At 35.1% G+C, this 12853-nt stretch overlaps 1 protein-coding gene across 9 annotated transcripts in view; it reads left to right on the plus strand.

The window, feature by feature from the left end:
* Positions 1-12853, plus strand: part of CHN1 (chimerin 1) — a 217828-nt gene that overhangs the window by 115236 nt on the left and 89739 nt on the right. For 8 of the 9 annotated variants that reach the window (XM_081585406.1, XM_081585401.1, XM_081585405.1 and 5 more), the window contains one exon: positions 9455-9743. In XM_081585406.1, the coding sequence (XP_081441532.1) occupies positions 9455-9743 (289 nt within the window). Of the gene's footprint in view, positions 1-9454; positions 9744-11719; positions 11799-12853 lie in introns of those variants that run through there. The other variant, XM_081585409.1, reaches the window with a different exon arrangement.

Genomic DNA, 12853 nt, shown 5'->3' on the forward strand with positions numbered 1-12853 from the left:
TTTCCCAGTCTTACTCGGTCACTAGCCTGTATAAAACACAACCTCACTGCCTCTGTTACAACGGAAAGCAGTAAGTGTTACTTGTGCATGTTTTTGACTCTGACATCCATTGACTTACCCCTGACATTCTGTATAATGATCATTAGTTAGTAAGAGATTATGATAGAATGAGGAATTGAGGTGTTGGTAAGAATGAGTAGGTACAGGAGAAAGAGGTGAATAAAGAGGAGAGATTTTACAAATGAAAGATGCAAGATACTATCACTAAAATTGTATGGTTAAGAGATTTTACCAGGGGATAAGCTTCTCCCTGCATTTAAGGAACTTTGGGGGCCTCTTGAAGAAGACCAGTTAGTGTGGTGGAACAGGTCTTCAAGACCAACCCTCCTTATCAAGTCTTTGCTTGGATTTGTTTTCATTCTAACAGTTCTGTTAACTGGTATCCCTAAAGACATAAAGGCATTCACCTAGCAGTTCATAAATAAGAAAGGTTTATGGATTTAATGGAAGTGAAATTCTAGTACATGTAGTTCCTTTGTGAGGGATGGTTGCTTATTAATGTAAGTAAAATCCTGGACATTTCTTAAAGATATCAACCTTTTATTTTAAATATTTATTTATTTGATGTGCCGGGTCTTACTAGCAGCATATGCGATCTAGTTCCCTGACGAGGGATCAAACCTGGGCCCCCTGCATTAGGAGCTCACAGTCTTAGCTACTGGACCACTAGGGAAGTCTGAAAGGTATCAATATGTTAAAATACCCCAAGTTAACATTATCATTCACTGATTTCTTTTTTAAAATGCATACATATATTTTTAGATTTTATGTATTTGGTTTTGGCTGTGCTGGATCTTCATTACCGTGTGGGCTTTCTTTTAGTTATGGAGAGTGGGGGCTGCTATCTAGTTGTGGTGCTCTGGCTTCTCATTGCACAGCAACTTCTCGTTGCAGAGCACAAACTCTAAGGCGTATGGGCTTCCGTAATTGTGGCTCCTGGGCTCTAGAGCACAGACTTAGTAGTTGTGGCACACAGACTTCATTGCTGTGCGGCATGTGGGATCTTCTTGGATCAGGGATCAGACTCGTGTCTCCTGCATTGGCAGGTGAATTGGTTACTGGGAAACTACTAAGAAAGGCCCCATTCACTGACTTCTAAAGACTGTTTTTGAAATGAAGGTATACCTTTATTATCAGGAATGTCTTCCTGGTGTCTTTAAAGAATGGCTTGTCTGGATAGAGTATCCTCACTGTATGGTTATCACATCTCTCTTTTTTGACATTTGTTGTCACTGTAAAGAAATCTGGAAACAGTCTTCCTCCTCCTCCCTGCCGCCCCCCACCCCTATATGGACCGTTTCCTGCCTGTGATCTGAAAATTCTTTGTTTTTCAAACTTAGTAGCTTAAACTAAGACATATTTTAATGTTGATAGTTCTTTAATAAACTTATCCGTCAGACAATGTACTCTTTCTTCTTGAGATTTAGTTCTTTTCTTCCTGGAATATTTCCCAAATTATATTTCTGCATAAGTTTTCTGTTCTGTTTGTTGCCATCTGAACCTCAGGGGCGTTTTTTAATGTTGTATTTTCTTAATCTTCTGTGTTTGCTTTTGTTGTTGTTTAGTGGCTTAGTCCTGTCAAACTCTTTCATGGCCCCATGGATTGTAGCCCACGAGGCTCCTCTCTCCATGGGGTTTCCCAGGCAGGAATATCGGAGTGGGTTTCCATTTCCTCTCCAGGGGATCTTCCTGACCCAGGGATTGAACCCGCATCTCCTGCATTGAAGGAAGATTCTTTACTGTCTGAGCCACCTGGGAAGCCCTCTGTGTTTGTTATCTACCTCATAATTGATTTGCTGTTTTATTTTTCTTCTGCTTTCAGTATGTTTATTCAGGTCTTACCTCCATGCCACCATTTTGTTTTTAGTCTTGTGATTCTATTCCCTACCATTTCTAGTTATTTATTAGATTAATAGTAATAGTATTTTGATACTCAGTTTCTGTCAGCTGTATAATCTTTTTCATGTCACTATTTTAAAAGCTCAGCATTGAATTCTCTTAATAAATTTATATTCTTAGATTCCATGTAAAGCACTTATAAGGAATCTGTTTCTTGTTGCTTTCTGTTTCAAGGTAAGGTCTTTGAGTTTCATTTGGATGCTGTGTCCTTTGCTTTTATTCTTTAAACAAAAAAAATATTTTTGCCATATCATTGTGGCATGAGGGACCTTAGTTTCCTGACCAAGGATTGAACTTGTGTACCCTGTAGTGGAACTGCAGAGCCCTAACCTCTGGACCACCAGGGAATTCCTTCTTTGTACAAATTTACTATAAAGTAAACCATATAAAAATATATAAAACTTATGTGTACAGTATTAAAATAGATTATATTTAAATATATGTAAACTTACATAATCCCTACAAATCAAGTATTATATTTTAATGGTAGTCCAGAAGGTTCTTACGTTTTACTTTCTTATAATTATCTCTACCTTCCTCACTGCCGTTAACCACTAGACTCACTTTCTACTTATCTTTTTCATGCTCTTGTTTATAGTATTACCATCCATATATACATTCTGATATAATGCAGTTGAATTTTGCCTGCTTTTGGACTTTATATAACTGAATCACACTGTATGTGCTGTTTTGTGACATGTTATTTTTTCCCAACATTTTAAAAATTCATCCACATTGTTGCATGTATGTTTTCCTTGCTGTATAGTATTTTATTGTATTAGTCGGGGTTCTCCTGACTAACAGAACCAATAATGATGTGTATGTATATAGAAAGAGACTTACCTCAAGGAACCAGCTCACATGATTGTGGAGGCTGGCAAGTCTAAGTCTGCAGTGTGGGCTCGCAGGTCTGAGACCCAGGAGAGCAGATGATGCAAAGTCCAATGGCAGTGTTCTGGAGAATTCCCTCAGAAAGAAATTGCTTCAAGAAGGCCAGTCATTTTGTTCTATTTAGGTCTTCAACTGACTGAGTAAGACCCACCCAATTATGGAGAGTAATCTGCTTTACTCAAAGTTCACTGATTTAAATGTGAATCTCATCTGAAAATACCCTTCCAGTTAACATAGAAAATTAACCACCACAGTATGTATACCACAGAATTTTTTTTGTTGTATTGGGAATTTGTGTGGTTTCAATGTTTAGGCATTTTGAGCATTGCTCCTGCTGTTTGTGTATTTCTCTCCTAGAGCACATAATCATTCCTATTGTATGGAGTATTACATAGGAATAAAATTGTTGTGTCATAGGTATACATATATTCAAGTTTACTGGATCATTTTAAACCATTTTGTTAAAAAGTATGCCAGGTATTGGTTTTATTAGCTGCTATATATCCTTGCCAGTGGCTGATACTGTCTGAGTTACAAAAGCCCACCATTATAAAGTTTTAATTTGTATTTACTGGACCACTCTTTGAGCATCTTTTCATGTTTACCCTTTTGATGTGGGCCTGTTTTTTTCCATTATGTAAACTTATATTCTTCAGTTGTGATAAATTTTCTTGAATTACCTTTTAGATTTCTTCCCCTTCTATTTTCTCTGTTCTCTTTTCGGAGCTCCTGTTACCTAGATGTTGGACTTCCTGGATTGATTCTCTATCTTATTTTTTCTCTTTTTTTCATCTGTTTGTCATTTTGTTCTTCTTAAATATCTTCTCAACTTTATCTTTTATTTCTTCTTTAAATTTTTCATATATGTTATATTTCCTTTTTCTGCTTATTTTTCTATGTATTCTATATTGTTCCTTTTCTGTAGCATCCTAATACTTCTTGCTGAATCCTATTCAAGAATAGAAATATGAACTATCCTACTTTTGTTTCTTTTAGCATACTGATAATTTTAAAAATATTGTCATCTTTTGGTTTGCTTCTTTCAGCTTGTTTTGATTCTATTTGTTTGCCTTTATCCTTCATCAAAGAGATTTTCCTCAGATATCAGATGATCCTCAGCTGACTGCTCATAATTTAAGTTTATTTGGCACTAAATGGATAGAACTAGACAGGAAAGAGAAGGAAGGACTTGAACAACACTGTACATCAGTTGGACCTAACAGGCATGTACAGAACACTCACCCAACAGCAGCAGAATACACATTCTTCTCAAGTACGCAGAGAACATTCATATATCACACGTTGGTCACCAAACAAGTCTTAAGGAATTTAAGAAAACTGAATCATACCAAAAATCTTTTCCAGTCACAATGAAATGAAATTAGAAGTCAAGCAGTAGGAAAAATGGAAAATTCACAGACGTGTAGAAATTAAACAGCACACTCTTGGGTCAAAGGAGAAATCACATGGGAAATTAGAAAATATCTTGAGGCAAATAAAAACTAAAAAGTTGACTAATAGTTCTGAGAGCTTGAGAGAAGCCTCCCAAATATAGGATGATATCTCTATTTTATGTCTTTTCAGCTGAGCTGATAAGACTTCCCAGACAAGAATCTTCCATTCTTATTTTAAGGAAAGATACGAGCCTTCTAAGAACCTGGTGGTAAAGAGAGATGAAGTCTCAATCTTCAGTATTTAAAACTCACTTAGTTTACAGGATGATATCTCTGCCTTCCACTCTGTCTCGTGTTCCTCAGTTCAAAATCCCCTTGATTTACTGTCCAGAGAACAGAGCTCAAGTCTTCCACCAGCTGGGGAAGGGGACAAGATTGGGGAATGTGAGGGGATATCTAACTGTTTCTTAAACAGATCTTCTTCAATACTTCCATATCAGTTCCACCTTCCAGAGTTGCCTGGTGCCACCTTTGAAGGTTTAGTTAGATACATTGGTCTGCTTGTTTCCTCAAGATGATTTATTTTGCCAAGGGAATATCATCATTGAGTTCACATATCTTAATATTTCGCCATTGTGAATTATATTAATTTTATAAAAATTTATAAATAATATAATATACATTATAATTTATATTAATATATAATGATTATAATATAATTATATAATATAATTATATTATATAATTATAATAATATTTATATGTTTAGAAATATTTATAAATTTTATAAAAAATAATTTTATAACTATTTATAAAATTTAATCCCATTTTGCCATCCAGAATTATACAGTAAGATAGGAAAAAGTAGTATCCTAACAAAAGTTTTAGATGGAGAAAATATCTTGAAATTGTGTATGGCTATGTTCTCTCTCCCTCAGCCTTTCTTAGTTAGTTTAAATTCATTTTTTAGTATTCAAGTGAATACCTCCTCATATTCTTGTCTCTCTTTTAACCTTCTTCCAAGAGTATGTTTATGATTAGAAGAATTTATGAGATATTTGTATTTTACCACTAGCTTTGACTCTGATAAAAATACACAAATACATATTTATGATAAATAAAATTGTTTTTGTATGTTGGTTTCTGGAAATAGTTCTAACATTTTATTGTTAACTTAGACAAACGTGTTGTATATGTTTTGTTTTCTGTTTGTTAACAGGAAACATCTGTTAGCTTAGAGCTTTCCTTTGAAGAGATACTTCCCAATACTTTGGGCTCAAATCACAACTAATTCTTGGTTTCAGAAAAAAGTAAAGTAAGACCCCAAAGGTCATTCTTTGTATATATTTTCATCATTTTGTATCTTTAGACTGAGTTTTTCTTTTATGAGTGCAATTTACTTGCTAAAAATAGAAAGAATGGTATTAAGGATTCAGGTCACTTTAAAGTTAGTTCTTAGAATTACGTATTTTGAAATTCACCTGAATGTAAATGGGCACAGCATCAAAACATGAAAACCAAAACCTGAAGTCACTGGATAAAAAGACATTCTTTCTAGAAAGTCATAATTATATATAGCAGTAGCAGTTCAGAACAGATTATTCTGGTCTTTCTTTTCTGTTAGCTGCAGTACCACTTTGGAGAAAACAGATTTTCATCTTGTTGAACTCTGTCTAGGTGAGGGTTGGACCTATCCAGTTTTGAACATGTTCATCAAAAAATGAACAGCTATTTAAAAACAAGGGCAGAAGCAGAGGGTGAATATAAGAAAAGATGAAAAGAATATTTTCCTATAAACATTAAGGGAAAATGGTTTAGCATTAACAGGTTTTACAAATTAATACTCTGCTTTCAAGAGTTCAGTGTGTGTGTGTGTTAGTCTCTGTCATGTCTGACTCTTTGTGACCCCATGGATTGGGGTTCCCCCCTGCCAGGTCCCTCTTTCCATGAGATTCTCCAGGCAAGAATACTGGAGTGGGTTGTCATTCCCTTCTCCAGGGGATCTTCCCAGCCCAGGGATCAAACTCGGGTCTCCGCATTGCAGGCAGATTCTTTACTGTCTGAGCCACCAGAGTTATCGCTGGATCCATTTAAAACATCCTGCTTTCAATATGAGTATTTATACTGACCTCTTTTCTTTGAAATCAGAAGCCTAACTCCCAAGGCCCTGTGGAAGGACTCTTCCAGCTTCTCTCCTCCTCTCTTTACACTCTGTTTGTAGTTCCACTCAGTTAACTACATAGTATAAACCTTGGGCATCCTGAGTGAAAAAACTCACAAAGAACTCCTCTTTGCTTTTCATTGGCTGTAAAGTCAACCAGTGCAGAGATGTTCCTACACAACCAGTTTTACTTCAGTACATATTATTGAATATCTTTTGTTTTACTTTATTGTTTGATAATCATTTTGTTATTCTCTGCAGAAGTCTAAGCTAACATAGGAGACAGGGGACTGCAGTTGAACCTACTGTCTACAGTTGACCCTTGAACAGTGTGGTGATTAGGGATACCTACCCTCTGCACAGTGAAAATCCACATGTCACTTATAGTTGACCCTCTCTATCTGTGATATCCACTGTCAGATCTGCAGGTTCAACCAGCCTCAGATAGTGCAGTGCTAGAGGATTTACTGTTGAAAAAACCCCAGTCATCAGTGCAGCTCAAACTTGTGTTCAAGGGTTAACTGTATGTAACTTTATCTTAAGTATTTTTATGTAATCCTCACAGTCAAGTAATGTTACTATTATATAGAGTAACTTTATTCCTGTATCTTGGTGCAGAATCTGAAGAATGATTTTCCCCAAATCTCCTCACTAAGTGGCAGATCCAGGATATAAACTTAATTTGTCTGATGCCAAAGCCTGAAGCTTTTTGTTAAACACAAAGGAACCAGGAGTTGCCTTCTCCGGTCCAAACCCTCTTTCAAGACTGCAAAGGTCTTTTGTACTGGGACATAAACAATAACTCAGATCTTATGTGGGTTTGAGTGTATATGTTAGATCTTGTTAAACAGTGAGTTTCTTGGTTTTCATAGTGTGAGGGGGATATTGGACTGACGTGGTATCATGTATCACTTTATAGAAATGTAACTTTTCTGTATATGAATAAAGTCATATATATTATTATAATCATTTTATATAAAACCACCTAAAGATAAACTTTTAAAAATTCAGCATTTCATCTTTGTATTGGAAATTGGGAATCATGCACACAGTCTCTTCAAGTCATTAAGTTGAGAACAAACTTACTTAGACTTTTTTGCCCAATAACAAAGAAGTAGCCAGGAAACCCCTCCTTGAATGGCTTGGAAAGAGCTTCATTGTAAAGGGTTAAGAAGTCTAACATTAGATTTCCACTCTTTCAATTAACCATCCCACCCCTGTGAGGCCAGTTCAGCCATCTTCCCTTCTGTCCTCTGCTCCCATACTTAGCAGATTTCAGAAGACAGTTGAGTGACAAATGCCTGCCAGCATTGCTTAGATAGTCTTTAAGTGCCATACCCATTGTGAAACTGCTTATTTGTAAAATCTTAAGCCCCTGTGGAATAAAATGGTCTAATCCCTTACTGAAATGCCTTGAATGCAAGTGAAATATTAAAGAGCTTAATGTTAAACCATGCTGTGTTTATTGCTGTATGGATCTTACAAAAATTATAAAATGGCTTCCTATGTTTATTTTGCGGTAACAAATAATGAATATTAGTGAAGAGGAAATAATAAAAGCAGTGTATTTAACTCAAAAAAAGTGTATATTTAACTTTGGTGTAGAAATTTTACCTTCCAACTTTTTAGACATACATCATAAGGAAAATTTACTTGGGAGAAATATCTCTTTAACGTTAGAGGAAAATGAGAATGAGAACTGGAATTATATGAATCATTCACTTGAATATAAACTAAAATTTAATTGCTTTTAAAGAACCAAAAGCTAGATCAGTTTTATTTTAGAAGAAGGACCAGCATGTATAGAATATTGGATTCTAGATTAAATAACTGTTAAAGTCTAATTTGAATGACAGAATCAGAGATACCTCAGGCCATTATTTAAAAAAAAAAATTGATTCCTTTTGTAGGGCACATTTAAAGTGAAATCTTAAGAAAATTCTCACTTCTGTCTTCCTGAAATGTAACGTATACCAGAATAGTATTGTTGCATAAGTTTGCAGTTCTATTTAAACACTTAAACAGCTATTAATTTAGTATTTTAGTTCATCTCTGTTCTGTGTATTTTTAACAGTGAAATTAAATATATCCTTTCTGATTTGTTTGGTTTTAAATTAGACTCACTCAGGGCTAACTTCCAGAGACTAAGAGATGGCCCTTAGTGCCTTTTGGCATCAGCTTTTATTAAAGTCAGTGCATGTTCTTGTCTTTGTCATCTTGGAAGGACATTATGCTAGTTGTGCCAACTTGGATCCATTTCTGAGGTTTACCGCAGGAAGCAAAATACTGAAATTATCATAAACCATTCTTCTTCAGATTTTAAAAAAATGCCACTGAAATATGACTCAGAAGTAAAAATAGAATTTCTCGAGTCCAGTAGTTTATGACTTATATGCCCTGTATATATTCCAAGCATCTCTTACCCAGACTCAGCAAGCAGACAGAAGAATGACTATGTGAAAGGGAAGAGCATGTCCTTAACCCATGGCTAGAAATAGCGTAAGTGTGTTTCTGTGCCATCCTGCTCGACTGTATGACTCAGGCTCTGGAATCAGCTCTTCTTTAAATGATTGCTGGCATCACATCTAGGTGAGCCCTTAGTGGAGCTTTCCCATTAAAAGACACGAATGCTGGGATCTGAAGTACATTGAATACTTTTATTGATCAACTTGGAAAGAACATGCTAATACAGAAATGTCATATATAGTTGACCAGTTGATTGTTGACTGTGTTCTAATAGGATATGAGGTTTATTTTCCCCTGTTTTTCCTAAAGTCATAATGAAGTGGCTTAAAAAGATAAATAAGAACAAAGCTTACCTTCTAGGGTAGGCCTGCTTTGGTCTAGTTATCCCTCATTGTTGCAAATTCATTCTTTGTGTTCAAAAGTTTAACTTTCCATATTCCAGACGATTCATAGAGATTAACCACAGTTTATTTAAACAAACGAAGAAGACACACACAAAGCAATAGTTTAAAATTTTTTTTTTTCAGAAAGAATTCACTTGCTTACTTTTCTTAAAAACATCTTTCCCATTTCATTGAGGCAGATTTGGAAGTCAAACCAGAAACTTCAGGCTCTACTACGATGGAAAGCACTTTGTTGGGGAGAAGCGCTTTGAGTCCATCCACGATCTGGTGACTGATGGATTGATTACTCTCTATATTGAAACCAAGGCAGCAGAATACATTGCCAAGATGACGATAAACCCAATTTATGAGCACATAGGATACACAACCTTAAACAGAGAGCCAGCATACCAAAAACATATGCCAGTCCTGAAAGAGACACTTGATGAGAAAGATTCTACAGGCCAGGATGGGGTGTCAGAGAAAAGGGTAAGCTATCATGAAACCACACTTTATCTTCTTCTGTTTGGGGTCCTTGTAAGAAAACCATTATTGCCAGAAGAGATTGACTTCTCCATGGTGCTTTGGAAAGGGCGTGCCTTTTCCTTAATGTCTAGTTTCTGTGATGCTGAGTTTTGCATATAGCTTATTCTTACTCAGTTAAAATATGTCAGGTATGTTTTTGTACTCCTGAGTATTTCTTATTTTATCAGTTTTATAATTTTAAAAATTTGTTGGAAAAATGGCCAACAAATTTTATAGTAAAAAAGTTTGAGTCTTAATCAGAAGCATAACTTATACTAGCTATATTACATAAAAAATTAAGGGGGGTACATTATCTATCAGTTTGTTTTCTTTAAAAATAATTTACTTTATAAGTAGTTCTCTTCTTTAGAAAATTGATAGATAACGTGTATTTTTAAATACACATGGTTAAATTCAGTTTTTCAATAACTGTTACACTATTTTAAGAGTATTCTTAAGTAACAGGAGAATTTACCTCTTTATGGACTTAGAAAGTAAATCAGGAAGATATACTTTTTTATCATTATGAAAGACAGTTTAAGGTTTTTCATTTGTCTTAGTTGTAATATATTTAAGGTTAACATCAAAATCTTTAATTCCTTGGCACTAAAATAATTTTACTTTGAAAATTGTCCCTAGTATCCCTTTATTCCCCCAAGAAAAAGAATGAGAATTTCCTCATATTTAATATTGTGTGGGATTTAGTTGGGAAAGTTTTATGTTTTCTAATTGTAATTGTTTTAATGAATTCTTATATTTTTGAGTATCTTAAGTTGCCATATTAAATAAATGTAGTGCTATATAGTGATTTGAGCTTGATTCTGTCACCAGATAGATTTTTGCATAAATTCTAATATTTTACCAGTTGCATGAACTTCAGCAAGTTACTTAAATTCTCTGTGCTTTAATGTTCTTTATTTGTGAAATTGTAATAATATTCAGCTTTGGAGGATTGACTGAGATAGTATGTATAAAATAATCAGACACTGTGTTGTTACACAAAGTACGCACTCAATGTGAGTTTGATGGGGATGTTATTATGACAGTCATAGTCTCAAGGCAGGATTCTAAAATATTGAATGCTTTCCATTCCCTTGGAGTATTTAGGTACAGAATGGAAATTTCAAATGTGCATTGTCCAACCTAAATCTTAATTTCTGGCGGATCTTAGAGTGGCATTTTGTGGCTACAGAGAAACCAACATTTTAAATTATAGACTGTAGCAAATGGTTTTCATATACTTCAATTTGTTAGGAACTACAAATCTTTTTTGGAAGTAACTAGAATTTAGAATCCTAAGTGCATGCTGTATTTAATATTGTTCTTTGCACTCTAGTTCCCATTTTCTCATTTTTATTTTTCATCATGGCATTTTTTAGTAATGCTTGTATTTAAATATCGAGCACTGATATTATATGTTATGAAGATGTGTCTAGAATATTCTAAGTTAACATCTGTAAAATATTTTTCGAAATGTCTGTAAGTCTTTCAAATTGGATCAGCCTAATGATAAACTTTGCTGATGTGTTCTGTATACATTCTTCTACATTAAGGGACTCAAGTTAAAGACACTTAGTTATTTAACATTAACATAGGACTAGTCATTTAACCTCATAGGGCCTTGGTTGTCCCTCCTACACAGTGAAAATATTATTCACAGAGGCAAGAGACTGAGGTAGCTAGTGCCTGAAAGAGGCTTTTAGCTCTAAGAGCCATGGTGCCCTCTATATTCTGGCAACATTACTTGTATCATTACCTGGATTTTTGTGCTGAAGGCCAGTGGCATAGGGTGAAATAGCTGGCCCTGAAAAGTGTTTCTCTTCAGCAAACCTTGATTAAGAATCATCTCTTAAAAACTACTCTTTGTTTTAAGCTGCATGCATCTTAAATCTAGTTGGCTTAAAATCTACTCACTCAAAACTAGATTTATTTTATTTACAGGTGTCATCCAACAGGGCAGGGATGATGACCTGTTCAACAGCTTGAAACATTGATTCCCTGTCACAGTGGATGACATTTGTAAGTAAAGACAATCATGTTTAAATGGTTTAAAATACCTACTGACACAAGTGCACTTTGATAAATATTTTACTGCGTCCCAAATAGCTAAATCCCCTCTTATCCATCACTCCTTTTTCTCAGAGATAGAAAATGTTGGCTTTGCAGGAGCTAGTATGCTGTTGTGGAAAGGATACAAGCATTGAAATTAAGAGCTAGGTTCTACTGTAGGCATTGATTTTATGTGTCACTGGGGCAAGGTTTTTCACCTCTCTTGAGACTGTTTTTCCCCCTTGAAGTAAGAGGGCTCTGGACTAGATGACATCCATGGTCTAGTTTATATAGTCTATGATCCTTCTGGAGCTACAGGCTTTGTATGAGAACACAGCACAAGAAAGAGCACTAAAGTGAAGTCTAGAAAGGTGAAATCTGTTTTCAGTGTACCTATTAACTGTATGACCTTGAGACAAATCCCTAACCTGTCTGAACTTCATTTTTTCAATATATAAGCTAAGGGTTTTTCTACAAAACAGTAGTTTATAGGATTTTAATAAATACTGCAAAAAGGGTTCTGTGCTCAAATAGGTTTGATAAAAATTAAGTATTTTTTTTAAAATAAACTTAATCATTTCTTTTCTGTAGACTGCACAGCTTTGCTAATTAATCCCTAGTGTGCATTGTTGACTCTCAAGAGTTCTCCCAAACTTATCTGAATCACCTCACCCCTATTCAGAACATTTGGGGAGAATAATGTTTCATGAAACCCACTCTGGGAAGTTTTGAGCCAGATGATCTCTTAAGGACTTTCTTTGTTCTAAAATTGAAGGATGAGAATGCTACATATATTTTTTTCAGTCCTTAAGGTGTTTAAGTTGAGTGTCTGAGCTTTTGTGGAAGGTTGACAGGATGGTTTTTTTTTTTTTAAGATTTATTATTATTATTATTTTGGCTATAATGGGCCTTCATTGCCACACACAGGCTTTCTCTAGTTGCAGCGAGCAGGGGCTATTCTGCGTTGTGGAGCTCGAACTTCTCATTGTGTTGGCTTCTCTTACTGCAGAGCAGAGGCTCTAGAC

Source organism: Giraffa tippelskirchi, chromosome 3 (assembly GCF_054371585.1).
Source record: "Giraffa tippelskirchi isolate mGirTip1 chromosome 3, T2T-mGirTip1v1.2.pri, whole genome shotgun sequence".
NCBI classification, from domain to species: domain Eukaryota; kingdom Metazoa; phylum Chordata; class Mammalia; order Artiodactyla; family Giraffidae; genus Giraffa; species Giraffa tippelskirchi.